We start from the raw sequence: 19,120 nt of genomic DNA, 5'->3' as shown, positions 1-19,120 counted from the left end.
CTTCAATGCACAACACATCAGATGTATGTGACCAGGCGAAAAAAAACACTTTCTAAGCCTAAATAGAATTTACGTGTTACTAAACCCGCTACAATCATGCAGTACAGCGTTTTCAAAACTGTTTAACTATTGTCTTTCTCTCTCTTTGAGTCAACTACTCACCACATTGTATGCACTGCAGTACTAGCTAGCTGTAGTTTATGCTTTCAGTCCTAGATTCATACTCTGGTCCTTTGATTGGTTGGACAACATGTCAGTTTATGCTGCAAGAGCTCTGATAGGTTGGAGGACGCCCTCCAGAAGTTGTCATAATTACTGTTTAAGTCTATGGAAGGGGGTGAAAACCATGAGCCTCCTAGGTTTTGTATTGAAGTTAATGTACCCATAGGATGACAGAAGCTACCTGTCCTCCACCTACACCATGGTGCTACCCTACATAGTGCTGTTGAGGGTACTGTTGACCTTCATTTCTAAACAGTGTGTTTTAATCTAACTATACTGACCCAATAAGCACTTGTCCTAGAGATATCCCTTATTGGGACAGTGGGTAGGGTTCTTGTCATTGGTGCAGATGGCCTAGGTTCACTGCTAGGGGAGTCACCCTACTCTAACATTCTTAGCAATGTGTTTGAAAGCACTGTGAAAGCACCAACCACGTTCTAGATGAGTTTGGCTAGACATTAACGGAATGTTCTCGTAACTTTAACAGCAAAACATGCAAAAAAGGTTATTCAAATGTTTTTGCTAACATAGATAGAATGTTCCCCTAAAGGAGAACTGGACAATCAAACATGAAGGTAACATTGCGGGTAACATAAAAGAAAACCTCTCTCCCTAGAATGGGTCTCCAGTTCATTAATACAGTGGGGCAAAAAAAGTATTTAGTCAGCCACCAATTGTGCAAGTTCTCCCACTTAAAAAGATGAGAGAAGCCACACCTTCGTTGCCCGGGCAGTGTGTTTGGGATCATTGTCATGCTGAAAGACCCAGCCACATTTCATCTTCAATGCCCTTGCTGATGGAAGGAGGTTTTCACTCAAAATCTCACGATACATGACCCCATTCATTCTTTCCTTTACACGAATCAGTCGTCCTGGTCCCTTTGCAGAAAAACAGCCCCAAGGCATGATGTTTCCACCCCCATGCTTCACAGTAGGTATGGTGTTCTTTGGATGCAACTCAACATTCTTGGTCCTCCAAACACGACGAGTTGAGTTTTTACCAAAAAGTTATATTTTGGTTTCAACATTCTCCCAATGCTCTTCTGGATCATCCAAATGCTCTCTAGCAAACTTCAGATGCCTGGACATGTACTGGCTTAAGCAGGGGGACACGTCTGGCACTGCAGGATTTGAGTCCCTGGCGGCGTAGTGTGTTACTGATGGTAGGCTTTGTTACTTTGGTCCCAGCTCTCTGCAGGTCATTCACTAGGTCCCCCCGTGTGGTTCTGGGATTTTTGCTCACCGTTCTTGTGATCATTTTGACCCCACGGGGTGAGATCTTGCGTGCAGCCCCAGATTGAGGGAGATTATCAGTGGTCTTGTATGTCTTGCATTTCCTAATAATTGCTCCCACAGTTGATTTCTTCAAACCAAGCTGCTTACCTATTGCAGATTCAGTCTTCCCAGCCTGGTGCAGGTCTACAATTTTGCTCTTTGGTCTTGGCCATAGTGGAGTTTGGAGTGTGACTGTTTGAGGTTGTGGACAGGTGTCTTTTATACTGATAACAAGTTCAAACAGGTGCCATTAATACAGGTAACGAGTGGAGGACAGAGGAGTCTCTTAAAGAATAAGTTACAGGTCTGTGAGAGCCAGAAATCTTGCTTGTTTGTAGGTGACCAAATACTTATTTTCCACCATAATTTGCAAATAAATTCATTAAAAATCCTACAATGTGATTTTCTGGAATTTCTTTTCTCATTTTGTCTGTCATAGTTGAAGTGTACCTATGATGAAAATTACAAGCCTCTCTCATCTTTTTAAGTGGGAGAACTTGCACAATTGGTGGCTGACAAAATACTTTTTTGCCCCACTGTACGTAGCTCAATGATTACTGCTGACAGAAAGATATTTTTGATTTAGTCTTTGGATGATGATTTGTGTCCAATTGGCTGAGAGACTTAGCATATTTGGATAAAATAATTTATCTGAAAGTTTTCAAGAACATTTTGTCCTCCTGGATCAACAGTTGTGCACTATTTGGTTGGCTCTAACAAACAGGACATGATTCATTACACTTGATGATGGGAAAATCAATTGTTGTTAAAACAGCACAAATAGTTTTTTTCTTCTTTTTTACAATTGCATTTTATAAGCTTACAATGTAGAGTATAGAGGTTAGCCACATGTTTTCATGTTTACAAGAGCAGATGCTCACTCCCCTGTCCTTCAATTAATTACTTACTCCATTTCTATGGAGACAATTTTCTCATAGCCAATCACTTGCTAGTTTCCATTTTTATCAGTGTTTATTGTACTTTCACAAGTGCAGTTTCAGCTAATTTAGTCATGTGAGATGCAACACTGAAGTAGGATGCAGCAAGAGCCCTGCTGTAAGGGGTGCATACTGGCGGCAGAGAAGTCAGACGCAGGAGAGCAAAAACGGTGTTTCCAAACGGCTCAGTTTAATAACAAAAAACCCACTGGAAAACAGAATAACCAAATAATGGGTACAAGCACTTACAATAAACAATCACCGACAAGGACATGAGGGGGAACAGAGGGTTAAATACACAACATGTGATTGATGGGATTGGAACCAGGTGTGATGGAAGACAAGACAAAACCAAAGGAAAATTAAAAGAGGTTCAGCGATGGCTAGAAGGTCGGTGACTTCGACCGCCGAACACCGCCCGAGCAAGGAGAGGGACCAACTTTGGCGGAAGTCGTGACACCTACGCTTGACTTTAAGAACCTCACACGGGTGGTACATTTAAAAACTCAATTTTATTGAATAGCTGACATATACTTTTCATTGTTGTCAGCTCCCCTTGAAGCAGGCAAAATGTCTTGGTTTGTTCACATGTTTTGCTCCACTGAGCTCGAGTCTTTGATCATCCACACCGCTGATCTTTTTAAACCTGCCACCACTTATGACACCGTGGCATTTGATATCCTACCCTGAAATGCCATGATGCTATTCTATCCATGTGATTCATCTTATTGAGATACTATAATTTCCTTTATTTTACCTTTCCTTTTTAGACCTTCTAAAAACACATTGATTTCTCCACCACATTGCTTTCTCCAGGCTTCCGCAGGCGCTAGTGTGTCACATGGCTAATCTACAGTACGTGCCACTCCGAAGTCACAGTTCATTTCTTAGACAACATACAAGGTGAAAATTCAGGCTTCCCAATAACAGACCACAGAGCTCAGTGAAGCTTGTCAGTCCATCCTGTCTGTCTTTCATTGACTGTCCAGACAGTTGTCTCCTTCATTGGCCTTCAAGCTCTGAGCTCCAGCTTGTACGACTACTCTTGATCTGCAGTAAGGTTGTGAGGCCATGGACTGTTCCCAGTTTGAGCCTCCTCTCCTCTCATTTGAAGCCCCCCCCCCCCCCCCCAGTGCTCTTCTGAGTTTTTTTTTATGCTGGTGTTCATCTATGGTGCTGCTGCCAATCTCTGTCAGTCTTCAGCCTGCTTTAGAATTTAATAAAGGCAGGGGTGAAAGAAGAAATGAAAAGAAAGAAGTGGAGAGAGAGGGCTGGATAAGAGAACATTGAGATGAGGCAGCTATCTCTCCTGTCTCTGTCTTCTCTGTCTGGATGGAGGGAGAGATGGGCTTCAGGCAATCACAGAAACCCCTCTCATCTCACTTCTTCCCTCTCCTCTCTCCTTCTTCACTTCTGCCCCCTCCCCGCCTTTTACACCCCCATGTAATCAGTATAGCCATCGACATGTTTCCACTACTTTTAGTGCAATACAAACCTGCTTGAAAAAGAGATCAGGATATGTTGTTATTAACAATAACAATAATAATACGCAGGACTTATGGTAGCGCTTTTCAATTACCCAAATTCTCTTGAAGATGTTGCCATCTATAACCAGCATAGGGTTAGGTAGACTATGTTTGTCATAGGCTTACAGTAAAGTACTGTGCAGTAATACAATGCAGTCCCTTGGGTAAGTCAAGCTGATTGTAGGGGGGATTGGGGGGAATTGGTGACACTCAACATCTCCTCCAATAATGACCACTCAATACCATCCACTCAAAGTTAAAATACTAAGTAATACTCAACTTGATCCTCCTCCCCTCAGCAGTAGTAAAATGTTTTTTTTAACCCTCACAACCCTCCATCTCCTAGATATACAGTTCTAACCATATTTAGTGCAGTAGATCAGGTGATCAGTGGAATGAGGAGTTGTCATATTCATGCAGCATGACACTACACACTAATATATACCCAGCTACGCCTGGTCTGTGAAATCTCTTAGTATAGCTTGATTGGCCCAGCTATGGCCTGGGATGGCCTAGTTGGTTTGGATTGAAAGCAATCTCATATCACTTTCTCTCTCAGATCAGCACTGCTCACTGCTCTATGTTTTAGCAGAGATAAAAGTTAAAGGGGAAAGAAAGAGGGAGGAGAGAGAGAGGGAGAGTGGTTGAGGGTGAGAGGGAAGATAAAAAGAGAAATACATTAGGAAGGAAAGAGGTAGAGTAAGAGGCATAAACGAGAGAGACAAAATATAAATAGATTGGAATGAAGGAAGCCTGGCACTGGGAGAGAGTGGGAGAGAGCGAGAGAAAGAACAGAGACAGCAAGAATTACGCTTAGCTGGAGATTATTTTAGTCTGGTGAGGACTGTGAATCTGTGTTAATCTCCTTTCCCAGTTGTCGTGTTGTCATGCCCCAGTACGTTTAACTAGGCTTGTTAATGAAAAGAACAGCATCCAACTCATTAATTAAATTAGCTCCCCTTAACCTAACATCTGACCGTGTCTACTCCTCCACACTCCCTCTACTAGTTAGGTGACTAGCCTATGGCTCTGAGGATTTCATTGACTCTGGACAAGTCAGCACACACACTGTTTCACCTTACTTATTTATCTGAAAAGAGGAGGCTGCGCTCGGCTGTCGTTGGTTATTGTCTAATTCAGTTTTGCCCACGGGTAATGGAGGTTATTCAGTGCTGTGGAGAGCTGCAGAACAGAGGGGTGTGGAGTAGGTAAGGAGGGGAGGGAATTTGCTCCAGCTACAAATGGGAGAAGGAGAGGAGAATCGGTGACAAGGTTTAGCCGGTAATGGGTTTCAGCTGCTAGGTGCTGGGAAATTATGGTGTGTGCCCAAGTTCGCCGGTGTAATGCAATTTCCAAATTTTGCGTAAATTTTATAAAGTGTATCTAGTTTTTTTTTTTATAAATTAAGAGAATATGTTGCTCCTGGAGGCTAGTTGGTTGTGGTATTTCATGTATCCAATATTGAATCAATTTATCATCCGCTTCTATGGAGTAAGTTGAGTTGAATCCTTTGAGGGAGTGTTTGTTGTAGTTCAAATTAGGCTGAAGAATCACCATTGCTAAGATCTCAGGGGTTGATCATTGCGGTTATTCCACAGGAGGGGATCTCTGGAGGCAGGGGTACATCCGTGTTCCAAATGTATCTTTAGGACAGTCCTTTTGCTTTTTTTCTATAGTTTGTGACGTAAGAAGCGTGGCGTCCTTGTACTGACTGATATCAGTAGGAGCTAGGGTTCTCACTTTAATTGATCTTCCCTAAAGGTCAGCCGTGTCCCAGGGCACATTCCCCCAGTATGCTGGCCCTATCAGATAGGCAAGGGTGTGTGAGTGTGTGACTATGTGTGTGTCTCTGTGTGTGCACCCGCGCATGTGCGTGTGTGTGTGGTGCCCCCGCAATCCCAAAGCCACCATTCTTCTCTCCAGAGCAATGATCAGTTTATAGTCCTATAAAGGTCAGTTTTCTCTCCACAATACTTCATACATTCCACTGTGGCCAAGAGGGATTAGCTGTGGTTGTATGAGTGGTCTACTGGCTAGTCCCTCAGTGCCTGTGAATCCCTGTCAATCAGTTACACAGACACTTAGGGATGGTTTGATACAGTAAACTTCATAGATGGCATATAGCTACATTTGAAGTCAGAAGTTTACATACACTTACACAGCAACATCTCAAGACATCAGTCAGGAAGTTAAAGCTTGGTCACAAATGGGTCGTCCAAATGGACAATGACCCCAAGCATAGCAAAGTTGTGGCAAAATGGCTTAAGGACAACAAAGTCAAGGTATTGGAGTGGCCATCACAAAGCGCTGACCTCAATCTTATAGAAAATGTGTGGGCAGAACTGAAAAAGCGTGTGCGAGCAAGGAGGCCTAGAAACCTGACTCAGTTACACCAGCTCTGTCAGGAGGAATGGGCCAAAATTCACCCAACTTATTGTGGGAAGCTTGTAGAAGGCTACCCGAAACGTTTGACCCAAGTTAAACATTTTAAAGGCAATGCTACCAAATACTAATTGAGTGCATGTAAACTTCTAACCCTCTGGGAATGTGATGAAAGAAATAAAGGCTGAAATAAATCATTCTCTCTACTACTATTCTGACATTTCACATTCTTAAAATAAAGTGGTGATCCTAACTGACCTAAGACAGGGAATTTTTACTAGGACTAAATGTGAGGAATTGTGAAAAACTAAGTTTAAATGTATTTGGCTAAGGTGTATGTAAACTTCTGACTTCAACTCTATGTTCTAGATGACACATGTACTTTATATGTTGTTATGTGTGATGGAGTACAGATAGAGGGGCCCTCCAGTAAATCCAGCCAACTGTCTCTGACCTCCCAGGCCCTCACAGTCACTAACACTCTAACCACAGATAGGTCCTGTCTTCACTAGCCTGGTACAGACAGGCCCCGTGCCTTCTCTTCCACTCACACTGCCTTTATATCAAGCCGTCGTCCCTGCCCAGCCCTCACCACCAAAATCTTTATACAAGCTTCAAATCAAACCAATTGTTATTGTGTACATGCGCCGAATACAACAGATGTAGACGTAACAGTGAAATGCTTACTTACGAGCCCACTCCCAACAGTGCAGAGTTAAAAAGTAAGAACAATATTTGCTAAATAACAAAGGAAATAGTAACACAATACAATAACAACAATGAGGCGATATACAAGGAGTACCGGTACCGAGTCAATGTGCAGCAGTACGAGGTAATTGAGGTAATTGAGGTAATAGAGTATGTACATGTAGGTAGGGGTAAAAGTGACTAGGCAATCAGGATATATAATTAACAGAGTAGCAACAGCGTATGTGAAAGTGTGTCTGTGTGTGTGTGTGTGTGTGTGTGTGTGTGTGTGTGTGTGTGTGTGTGTGTGTGTGTGTGTGTGTGTGTGTGTGTGAGCATATGAAGTGTGTGTGTGTATATGTTGGAGTATCAGTGTAGTATGTGTGAGTGTGTGGGTAGCGTCTAGTGAGTGTGCATAGAGTCAGTGCAAGGGAGTCAGTTCAAAACAATTAAGATAAATAAATTATGTAAATTTCTGGGTAGCCATTTGATAAACTGTTCAGTAATCTTATGGCTTGGGGATAGAAGCTGTTCAGGTGCCTTTTGGTCACAGACTTGGCACTCCGGTACTGATTACTGTGTGGTAGCAGAGAGAACAGTCTATGACTTGGGTGGTTGGAGTCTTTTTAGGGCCTTCCTCTGACACAGCCTGGTATAGAGGTTTTGGATGGCAGGGAGTTCGGTCCCAGTGATGTACTGGGCTGTACGCATTACCTTCTGTAGCACCTTGCGGTCAGTTGCCATACCAAGTGGTGATGTAGCCAATCAAGATTATCTTAATGGTGCAGCTGTAAAACATTTTGAGGATCTGGGCACATGCCAAATCTTTTCAGCCTACTGAGGGGGAAAAGGCGTTATTATGTCCTCTTCATGACTGTGTTGGTGTCCATGGTAGGGCCTTAGTGATGTGGCCAACGAGGAAACCTGAAGCTCTTGAGTCCCACCGATGTGAATGGGGGCGTGTTCGGCCCTCCGTTTCCCTCCTTTGTCGTGCCCACGTTGAAGGACATTTTGTAGTCCTGGTAACACACTGCCAGGTCTCTGACCTCCTCCCTATATGCTGCATCATCGTCGCCAGTGATCAGGCCTACCACTGTTGTGTCATCTGCAAACTTAATGATGATGTTGGAGTTGTGCGTGGCCACGTGGTTGTGGGTAAATAGGGAGCACAGGAGGGGACTGAGCACACACCCCTGTGTTGAGGGTCAATGTGGCGGATGTGTTGTTGCCTAACCTATCCACCTGAGGGTGGCCCATCAGGAAGTCCAGGATCCAGAGGGAGGTGTTCAGTCCCAGGGTCCTTAGCTTAGTGATGAGCTTGTAGGGCATTTTGGTGTTGAACACTGAGCTGTAGTCAATGAACAGCATTCTCATGTCAGTGGTCCTTTTGTCCAGGTGGGGAAGGGAAGTGTGGAGTGCAATTAGAGATTGCATCATCTGTGGATATGTTGGGGTGGTATATGAATTGGGTCCAGGGTTTCTGGGATGATGGTGTTGATGTAAGACATGACCAGCCTCTGGCTACAGATGTGAGTGGTAGTCACATAGTCAAGTTTACCTTGGCGTTCTTAGGCACACGAAGCATGGTGGTATGCTGGAAACATGTAGGTATTACAGACTGGGTCAGAGAGCGGTTGAACATGTCAGTGAAGACACTTGTCAGCACAATCCGTCTGGCCCTGTGGACTTTTGAATGTTAACCTGTTTAAAAGTCTCACTCACATCGGCTAAGGAGAGCATGATCATACAGTCGTCCGGAAAAGCTGGTGCTCACACACATGGTTCAGTGTTGCTTGCCTCGAGTTGAGCATATAAGGCATTTAGCATGTCTGGTAGGGTTGCATCAATGGGCAGCTCTCAGCTGGGCTTCCCTTTGTAAAACGTGATAGTTTGCAAGCCCTGCCACATCTGACAAGAGCCAGAGCCAGTGTAGTAGGATTTGATCTTAGTCCTTTATTGCCGCTTTGCATGTTTGATGGTTTGTCGGAGGATGTAGAGGGATTTATTATAAGTGTCCAGATTAGTGTCCGCCTTTAGCTCATTGCGGATGTTGCCTGTAATCCATGGGTTCTGGTTGGGATATGTACGTATGGTCTTATTAATGAAGCAGGTGACTGATGTGGTGAACTCCTCAATGGCATCCAGATGAATCCCAGAACACATTCCAGTCTGTGCTAGGCAAACAGTCCTGCTTCATCGGACCACTTCCATCTTGAGCGTGTCACTGGTACTTCCTGTTTGAGTTTTTGCTTGTAAGCAGGAATCAGGAGGATAAAGTTATGGTCCGATTTGCCAAATGGAGAGTGGGGGAGAGCTTTGTATGTGTTTCTGTGTATGGAGTAAATGTCATCTAGAGTTGTTATCCCTCTAGTTGCACAGGTGACATGCCGAATAGAAATGAGGTAAAACGGATTTCAGTTTTCCTGCATTAAAATCACCGGCCACTAGGAGCGCCGCCTCTGGATGAGCATTTTCTTGTTTGCTTATGGCCCTATACACCTCGTTGAACTCCCAGCTAGGCCAATCACCACCTGCACCGTGCTCTCTGGCCCTCTTACCTCTCAACTGCCAAGTCTTTGTCTCAGCCAGCTCTCCTCTCCACTCATTACCATGGGAACCAAAAGTGTGCTTTTGGAAATCTGGCATAAATATGTATTTTTATGTGTCAGTGTCTATTCATTTGGTAGAACTGTATTATTTGAAGCCAGACCTTGTATGAATGTTATGATGGTAATATAATGTTTCAGTATAATGAAACATGGTGTAATTGTCACCTGAAAAGACTGGTCTGACAGATTTAAGGGATATTTTAGCCCTCTTTTCTCCCATTCATATTGTCCTTTTTTTGTAGATGATTGTGAACTCATACTCTTATATACCCCAGCACAGTATTTTCCACCAATTAAAAGCCATTATGTGAGAGCTGGGGTAATCTGACCCCGTGGCTGGTACTGGTTAATGCAGCTGTATGTTTGTGCATCAGTTTGTGTCTGTGCATGTGCGTGTATGCGTGTGCTGTGTGTATGTGTGTGTATTGAATTTGTAGTGTAGGCTATATCCATGTATGTAGAAGATATACATAGCTTTCCCAAATGATTTATACACAGCAGTGGATCACTCTCACCAGTCCTAACCCTGCTCCTTTCATAGTGCTCATGTTTAAAGGACAATACTGCCACTTTTCAACTTGATATTCCTTATCTCCAGCACCAAACCAGTGTCTACATATGTGAAAACAGCACGTTTCTATGATCTGTGGTTAAAAAGATAGAAGAAAGGTCCGACACAAATGTTTCTCTGTAATATCTGAGTTTCTTACCAGAGGGAGGGTATTTTCTTGCCCCCCACATCAGCATGAATCTCATGTTTGACAAGCACTGTTTTTAAAGTGTTGTAAAGTTTGATGATGTCATCCGGTATACATTTTTCACTTTATATTTTTAAGAAATGCTCCGTTTTCACATACAGTGGGGAGAACAAGTATTTGATACACTGCCGGTTTTGGAGGTTTTCCTACTTACAAAGCAAAGGTCTGTACTTTTTATCATAGGTACACTTCAACTGTCAGAGACGGAATCTAAAACAAAAATCCAGAAAATCACGTTGTATGATTTTTAAGTAATTAATTTGCCTTTTATTGCATGACATAAGTATTTGATACATCAGAAAAGCAGAACTTAATATTTGGTACAGAAACCTTTGTTTGCAATTACAGAGATCATACGTTTCCTGTAGTTCTTGACCAGGTTTGCACACTCCTCCATACAGACCTTCTCCAGATCCTTCAGGTTTCGGGGCTGTCGCTGGGCAATACGGACCTTCAGCTCCCTCCAAAGATTTTCTATTGAGTTTTCCACCTCCATGCTTCACGGTTGGGATGATGTTCTTGGGGTTGTACTCATCCTTCTTCTTCCTCCAAACACGGCGAGTGGAGTTTAGACCAAAAAGCTATATTTTTGTCTCATCAGACCACATGACCTTCTCCCATTCCTCCTCTGGATCATCCAGATGGTCATTGGCAAACTTCAGACGGGCCTGGACATGCGCTGGCTTGAGCAGGGGGACCTTGTGTGCGCTGCAGGATTTTAATCCATGACAGCGTAGTGTGTTACTAATGGTTTTCTTTAGTTTCTGTGGGCCCAGCTCTCTTCAGGTCATTGACCAGGTCATGCTGTGTAGTTCTGGACTGATCCCTCACCTTCCTCATGATCATTGATGCCCACCGAGTTGAGATCTTGCATAGAGTCCCAGACCGAGGGTGATTGACCGTCATCTTGAACTTCTTCCATTTTCTAATAATTGCGGCAACAGTTGTTGCCTTCTCACCAAGCTGCTTGACTATTGTCCTGTAGCCCATCCCAGCCTTGTGCAGGTCTACAATTGTATCCCTGATGTCCTTACACAGCTCTCTGGTCTTGGCCATTGTGGAGAGGTTGGAGTCTGTTTGATTGAGTGTGTGGACAGGTGCCTTTTATACAGGTAACGAGTTCAAACAGGTGCAGTTAATACAGGTCATGAGTGGAGAACAGGAGGGCTTCTTAAAGAAAAACGAACAGCTCTGTGAGAGCCAGAATTCTTACTGGTTGGTAGGTGATCAAATACTTATGTCATGCAATAAAATGATAATTATTTACTTAAAAATCATACAATGTGATTTTCTGGATTTTTGTTTTAGATTCCGTCTCTCACAGTTGTACCTATGATAAAGTGTACCTATGATAAAAATGACAGACCTCTACATGCTTTGTATGTAGGAAAACCTGCAAAATCGACAGTGTATCAAATACTTGTTCTCTCCACTGTATGTAGACACTGGTATTGTGCTGGAGATAATGAGGTAGAGAGAGAGGTAGAGAGAGGTAGAGAGAGAGAGGTAGAGAGAGAGGTAGAGAGAGAGAGGTTGAGAGAGAGAGGTAGAGAGAGAGAGGTAGAGAGAGAGGTAGAGAGAGAGGTAGAGCGAGAGGTAGAGAGAGGTAGAGAGAGGTAGAGAGAGCTTACATTTGCTGTTCAATCTCTGAACACTATGGAGGTGTAACCTACTGTAGATCTGGGCTGTAGGTTTGTATGTAAACCATTTATTATTACCACCTGTATTCAGCATGGAGTCATTACAGTATGAATCTCCACACAGGATGCTTCTTAAATGACATCCTATTCCTTATTTAGTGCACTACTTTTGACCAAATGTAGGGCAGGGAATATTCACTCTTACATTACGAGGTCCGGAGTCTGCAGGTTTTCAGTTCTACCTGATAATGAATTGCATCCACCCAGGTCTAATTGAGTTCCTGACTAGAGCGAAACAATGTAAAAGTGCAGTGGAACTAGCTTCGAGGTCCAGAGTTGAGTTTTAGGGATGTATGGAATAGGCTGCCATTTGGGATGCAGAGAGCTGGGAGCCATCAGTCACCTCCTCAGCCACATAGGCAGCAGTGTTGGCTCTAGCTGGCCTTTATCTGGGCTCGTCAGGAGCTCCACGCTGAACACAGGTCAGCTATTACTGCTAGCTGCAGCTCCCTGATAAGATCAAAGGAGAAGCCGGGCTGAGTTGGGAGATGTGTGCCGCAGCTCTCCCTTTGGCCCGAGCACAGTTTGTCACGTATTCATCTGCCGTAAGTAGGGGGGGGGGGGGGGATTCTCCCATCTACCATGTTTTTTCCCAGTCAACAGTGATTCTTCACTGTTCTTTTTTTGTTGCCTGACTTTCTTCCTACTGTATCTATCCTTCCTATTTTAAAATGTTTTCTTCAAAGACTGATTCTTTAGTGTCACAGGCTTAAAGCAGTGCAATTTTTCATGATAGAAAAAGGTAGGGACAGCCACTTAGGCACATCAGTGCAATATCCTATGACAAGGCAGAGAATGGAGATTAGCATGTGTTAGAATGGAGAATAGGAGCAGGTTAGAGAGTTACTGGCTTCTGTAACCATGAATAATGGCATAGATCAAATTAGAGTGTACAGCTCTTGTCTGAATACTCTTTTAAACCACAGGTGTGGATTAAATAAAATAGAAGACTGCATCACCTGTTTCCAGCTGTAGAGTGAGTCAGCATGGACACAGGCTGTTAACTTCCCGTTGTAGGTTTTATAACCTGTCTTGGATGTAAGTAGTGTTCCTGGCTTGTTGTGAACCTCCTAATTATAGTTCCACAATGTGTTCTTCGAAGGTTAATTCAAAGTCAATCCAACATCCTTATTGTTTTAAACAGCCAACAAGCCATCTGTTGTCTTTATGCCATAATTTGTAGGCTGCAAATCACATGAATTTCATCCTAGACAAGAAAACAGCAGTCTGTGAGGCTTGTTTTTTATTTATTTTTTATAGCCAACTCTCCCATGGTGAACTGCAAACTTTCTGTATGGAAGACTGCGGAAACTTCTGTTCAATATACATTGTATGTAATCTGGATCTGGATCAGAATGGACCTGAATCAATCTACTGTATGTACAACACAGTGCATACACATAGCCAAGTATGCTAGACCAGTGACATCAAATTGAAGCCATGGCACCCTTTTTCCTATATAGTGCACTACTTTTGACCAGGACCATTTAGGATGCAGACATAGTAATCAGTCCCATTTAATGTTGTTGTCTGACATCTTCCCTCTCTCTTCTCCAGAGTGAAGTCGAAGGATGGCGTGGCATTCCTGGGGGCGAGGGCCAGTGACCCAGTCCTGTGGACAGTGAGTCAGGACGTGAGGAGCGAGGGACACAGGGTCATCACCCTTCACTGTCACCGCAAGGAGAACACCTTCGGTCAGAGGTCAGTGGCACCTGGTTCTTTTTGATTACGATTCAACACACTGTAATAGCAGATTTGATGGATTATGGGTAGGGCCAGGAGTTTTCCTGGTCAGGCCATGTGGTCTGGGAAAATGGGCCCTAATGATGTATTATGGGCTAAAGCAACTGTCATGGTGTGCTGCTTACTCAGCAGACTCAGTTCAACGATGTTCATGAATAACAATAATGTTGTTAGAACCCCGAACAACCCCCTCCCAAAGAGACAACTCATTAATAATAACAATAATGTTGTTAGAACCCCGAACAACCCCCTCCCAAAGAGACAACTCATTAATAATAACAATAATGTTGTTAGAACCCCGAACAACCCCCTCCCAAAGAGACAACTCATTAATAATAACAATAATGTTGTTAGAACCCCGAACAACCCCCTCCCAAAGAGACAACTCATTAATAATAACAATAATGTTGTTAGAACCCCGAACAACCCCCTCCCAAAGAGACAACTCATTAATAATAACAATAATGTTGTTAGAACCCCGAACAACCCCCTCCCAAAGAGACAACTCATTAATAATAACAATAATGTTGTTAGAACCCCGAACAACCCCCTCCCAAAGAGACAACTCATTAATAATAACAATAATGTTGTTAGAACCCCGAACAACCCCCTCCCAAAGAGACAACTCATTAATAATAACAATAATGTTGTTAGAACCCCGAACAACCCCCTCCCAAAGAGACAACTCATTAATAATAACAATAATGTTGTTAGAACCCCGAACAACCCCCTCCCAAAGAGACAACTCATTAATAATAACAATAATGTTGTTAGAACCCCGAACAACCCCCCCCCAAAGAGACAACTCATTAATAATAACAATAATGTTGTTAGAACCCCGAACAACCCCCTCCCAAAGAGACAACTCATTAATAATAACAATAATGTTGTTAGAACCCCGAACAACCCCCTCCCAAAGAGACAACTCATTAATAATAACAATAATGTTGTTAGAACCCCGAACAACCCCCTCCCAAAGAGACAACTCATTAATAATAACAATAATGTTGTTAGAACCCCGAACAACCCCCTCCCAAAGAGACAACTCATTAATAATAACAATTTCACTACTGAGCAACTGAAATTCTGAGCTAAACTTTAGTGCACTTGTCTCCCATTGGACTCCGTTTCACTTTATAGAGTGGGGAAGGTTGTCTAACTAATTTGTTTTGCTTTGGGGAGGGTTGTGTGATTTTTTTTTATTGGGTACATGGCTTTTCCCCATTTTACAGGTTTTACTATATAATGTCTTCCATATAGCCAAATATCCTAATCTGGTTGCATGCACCTCCTCTATTAAGGTGCTTTGGTACTTCCTTTATGCACTATACTTTTCTGCGCACATACTCAGTATCCTGTTTATAAACAAAGTTTACTACAGTTATTGTTATTTGTCTTGGTAATCATTATGTTTGAGGGGGGAGGTTGTGCAATTTATTTTACAGTGCAAGGGGAGGGTCATGTGGAAATATTTTAAACGTTGAAGAGGGGGGTGCATTTTTTATGACACCTAGAGTATGGCCAAATTTCGAACTGTCCCTTATGTGTCTCATATTACCAGCCCTCTCCCCTGCAGTGGTGTGGGATTACTGGTCAGCCTAGTGCTGTGATGATTGACAGCCACATTGTCTGCTCCTTAGCATACTCTCTGTCCCTATGGTCTACCCCCTGGTGGCATTTACATAACTTACATTCATCTCATGAATACGTATTAGTATGATTCAGTATGAGTCAGTCCCCAGTTAGTGGCTAAAAACAACGGCAACACTTTCCAATGTTAATTAAGTGGAGTTTATTTGTGATTTTTTTCTATCAAACATTAATTATAGAAATCTGTGTGAGAAACTTCCTCAGCGATGACGTGTCAGTTTAGAGATAAGGAAGCAGTGAGCAGGCTGGCATTTATTGGGATGACTCATGTACTGGAGGCACCTCTGCAGAGTGGTCACTAGCTGGCACAGCCACAAAGTCATGAAATCTGATGTTAAACCCAACCCTTAAAGGCACAATGTGCATAAATCCCTCCACCATTTCCTGGTTGGTAAAATTATAATAGTTTGCCTAATTTCAGTTTATTTATAAACAAAACCACTGTGAAATATATTTTCAATAACCAAAAATATTGTATTTTCAGCTGTTTGAAGCTGGTGTGCAAAACCGAAAGTAGAAGACACAAAAACATTTAAAAACAGGAAGCATAGAAATAGCACATAGAACAGATCCACCGCTTCTTAGAATTCCTTTCAATGAAAATTACAGATCTATAACTCATATTTCTATGTGATTTAGATCGGTCACCCAAAAAGTTACATATTGCAGCTTTAACCTTAACCACACAGCAAACCCTAATGACTAACCCTAGCCTTAAATAAAGATATTTTCATGAATTTCTACGATATAGCCAATTTTGACTTTTCAACTGATAAACATCAACCTGAAAGTAGCGAGGGAGTTGGAGAAGCGTTACGGACGGAGATGTCAAGAATTCATGGTGGTGAGGCTTTCTTGTGCTCGAGGAGAGGAAACATTAACAAACAAATTTTCCCTCCTTTCTTGTGGACCTCTTTACAAATTCTATTCAAGTACTGTACTGTTATTAGATTGCTTTTTCCCTCTCTTCCTTGAAATTCAGGTCGTACAGGGAGATGTCTAAAGAAGATATATATTTGTTGTGTTTACTGTGTTTTCATAGTTACATTTCGTGTCGAGCAACATAAGTGATTCAGTTTGGGCGCTGCCAATTACTCTCAAGTTACAGTCGAATGGGTAAAGAAATGTTTAGACCTGAAGCATATCTCTCTTAGACTTTGTAAAGCTATTAGGTTTTCCAAAGTTCACCAAGAGGATATTATTGTTTATTACAGCCTACCTGAAACCAAACACACAGCAATGTGTATACACACTACACAGTAATGTAGTAATACGTGTGCATGTGTCACATGACCCTGCCTCTCAGAGTATATAAAGACACAGAAAGGTCACATTGTGTCCATAAGCCTCTAACATAATCAGCAATGACATTTATCACAGCGCACTACGCTTTATTACGGGCGACAGGTTCAGTCCACATCACTGCATTGTGTATCAGAAAGTATGTTGGCCCTCTTTGAAGCCTCATAGATCGATGCATTGCTTTCTTTTTGTTTATAAAGCTCTTTTAGGGACAAAATTTACTGGGGCGGATGACTGGTCCAAAAGAGGGGAGGGTTGTCTATCTTTTTTTCAGTGGTTTAAATTCCCTATTTTGCAGGTTTTACTATATAATTTCTTCCATATAGCCAAATTTCCTCATCTTCTTGCATGCGCCTCCCCTATCAAAGTGTTTTGGGATACAGTCAACTTTATCCTGCCCTCTATCCGTAATGACAATAGTGATAGGTGGATCATTTGTCCATATCTGCAATAGGTTAACTAGCAATCATACCACACATTAAACAATTCAAATCTGCAACAACTTTCTATATAAATCCACAAGAACTGTCACGCCCTGACCTTAGAGAGCTTTTTATGTCTTTTTACGTCTCTATTTTGGTTTGGTCAGGGTGTGATTTGGGTGGGCATTCTATGTTCCTTTTTCTAGTTTTGTTATTTCTAGGTTGGCCGGGTATGGTTCTCAATCAGGGACAGCTGACTATCGTTGTCTCTGATTGGGAACCATACTTAGGTAGCTTTTTCCCACCTATGCTTTGTGGGTAGTTATTTTCTGTTTAGTGTTTACTGCACCTGACAGGACTGTTTCGGTTTTGTTTATTCTCTTTGTTATTTTGTTATAGTGTTCAGTTTCAATAGAAAGCATAAACACTTACCATGCTGCACTTTGGTCCAATTCCTCTTCTTCAGACGATGACTCCCGTTACAAGAGCATAGAGGAATAGCTGATAGGCAGCAGAGAGGCTAGGTGCGCCATTGCGCATGAAAGAGTCAAGACACGCAGCTGAACAAGCTCCCTATTGATCTTGTTGAGGCCATAAAAAATGTATTTACTATATAATGGGTGCCCCTCTTCAGATTTCTCAAAATAGTAAAAAAAACAAAAACAATTGTGATTCATTTAATTCATATGAAACTATTATTTTTAATGAACTGAATGATGTGCTTTGCTATTGTAGTAGTTGGTGTTCGGTTAAATCGCGGTGAATCGAATCATGTACATCGCAATAATAATGTATGAATCACAAACAGTAAAGAGTGTAGCTGTAGCCTTCCTTTAGAATTGTGTCGCTTCAAAACTCATTTTGTATATACAGTGCCTTGCGAAAGTATTCGGCCCCCTTGAACTTTGCGACCTTTTGCCACATTTCAGGCTTCAAACATAAAGATATAAAACTGTATTTTTTTGTGAAGAATCAACAACAAGTGGGACACAATCATGAAGTGGAACGACATTTATTGGATATTTCAAACTTTTTTAACAAATCCAAAACTGAAAAATTGGGCGTGCAAAATTATTCAGCCCCCTTAAGTTAATACTTTGTAGCGCCACCTTTTGCTGCGATTACAGCTGTAAGTCGCTTGGGGTATGTCTCTATCAGTTTTGCACATCGAGAGACTGACATTTTTTCCCATTCCTCCTTGCAAAACAGCTCGAGCTCAGTGAGGTTGGATGGAGAGCATTTGTGAACAGCAGTTTTCAGTTCTTTCCACAGATTCTCGATTGGATTCAGGTCTGGACTTTGACTTGGCCATTCTAACACCTGGATATGTTTATTTTTGAACCATTCCATTGTAGATTTTGCTTTATGTTTTGGATCATTGTCTTGTTGGAAGACAAATCTCCGTCCCAGTCTCAGGTCTTTTGCAGACTCCATCAGGTTTTCTTCCAGAATGATCCTGTATTTGGCTCCATCCATCTTCCCATCAATTTTAACCATCTTCCCTGTCCCTGCTGAAGAAAAGCAGGCCCGAACCATGATGCTGCCACCACCATGTTTGACAGTGGGGATGGTGTGTTCAGCTGTGTTGCTTTTACGCCAAACATAACGTTTTGCATTGTTGCCAAAAAGTTCAATTTTGGTTTCATCTGACCAGAGCACCTTCTTCCACATGTTTGGTGTGTCTCCCAGGTGGCTTGTGGCAAACTTTAAACAACACTTTTTATGGATATCTTTAAGAAATGGCTTTCTTGCCACTCTTCCATAAAGGCCAGATTTGTGCAATATACGACTGATTGTTGTCCTATGGACAGAGTCTCCCACCTCAGCTGTAGATCTCTGCAGTTCATCCAGAGTGATCATGGGCCTCTTGGCTGCATCTCTGATCAGTCTTCTCCTTGTATGAGCTG

General features: G+C 42.3%; 1 protein-coding gene across 1 annotated transcript in view; it reads left to right on the top strand.

Moving 5' to 3' along the window:
* The window catches only part of LOC139409668 (transmembrane protein 132C-like), a 147,660-nt gene that overhangs the window by 20,312 nt on the left and 108,228 nt on the right, over positions 1 to 19,120 (top strand). Inside the window, exon 3 of the mRNA XM_071155083.1 lies at positions 13,654 to 13,797. Coding sequence (XP_071011184.1) covers positions 13,654 to 13,797 — 144 coding nt within the window. The remainder of the gene's footprint in view (positions 1 to 13,653; positions 13,798 to 19,120) is intronic.

This window comes from Oncorhynchus clarkii, chromosome 5, assembly GCF_045791955.1.
Source record: "Oncorhynchus clarkii lewisi isolate Uvic-CL-2024 chromosome 5, UVic_Ocla_1.0, whole genome shotgun sequence".
NCBI classification, from domain to species: domain Eukaryota; kingdom Metazoa; phylum Chordata; class Actinopteri; order Salmoniformes; family Salmonidae; genus Oncorhynchus; species Oncorhynchus clarkii.
Note: the sequence above shows the minus strand (reverse complement) of the source record. Positions and strands in the feature narration are given on the sequence as shown.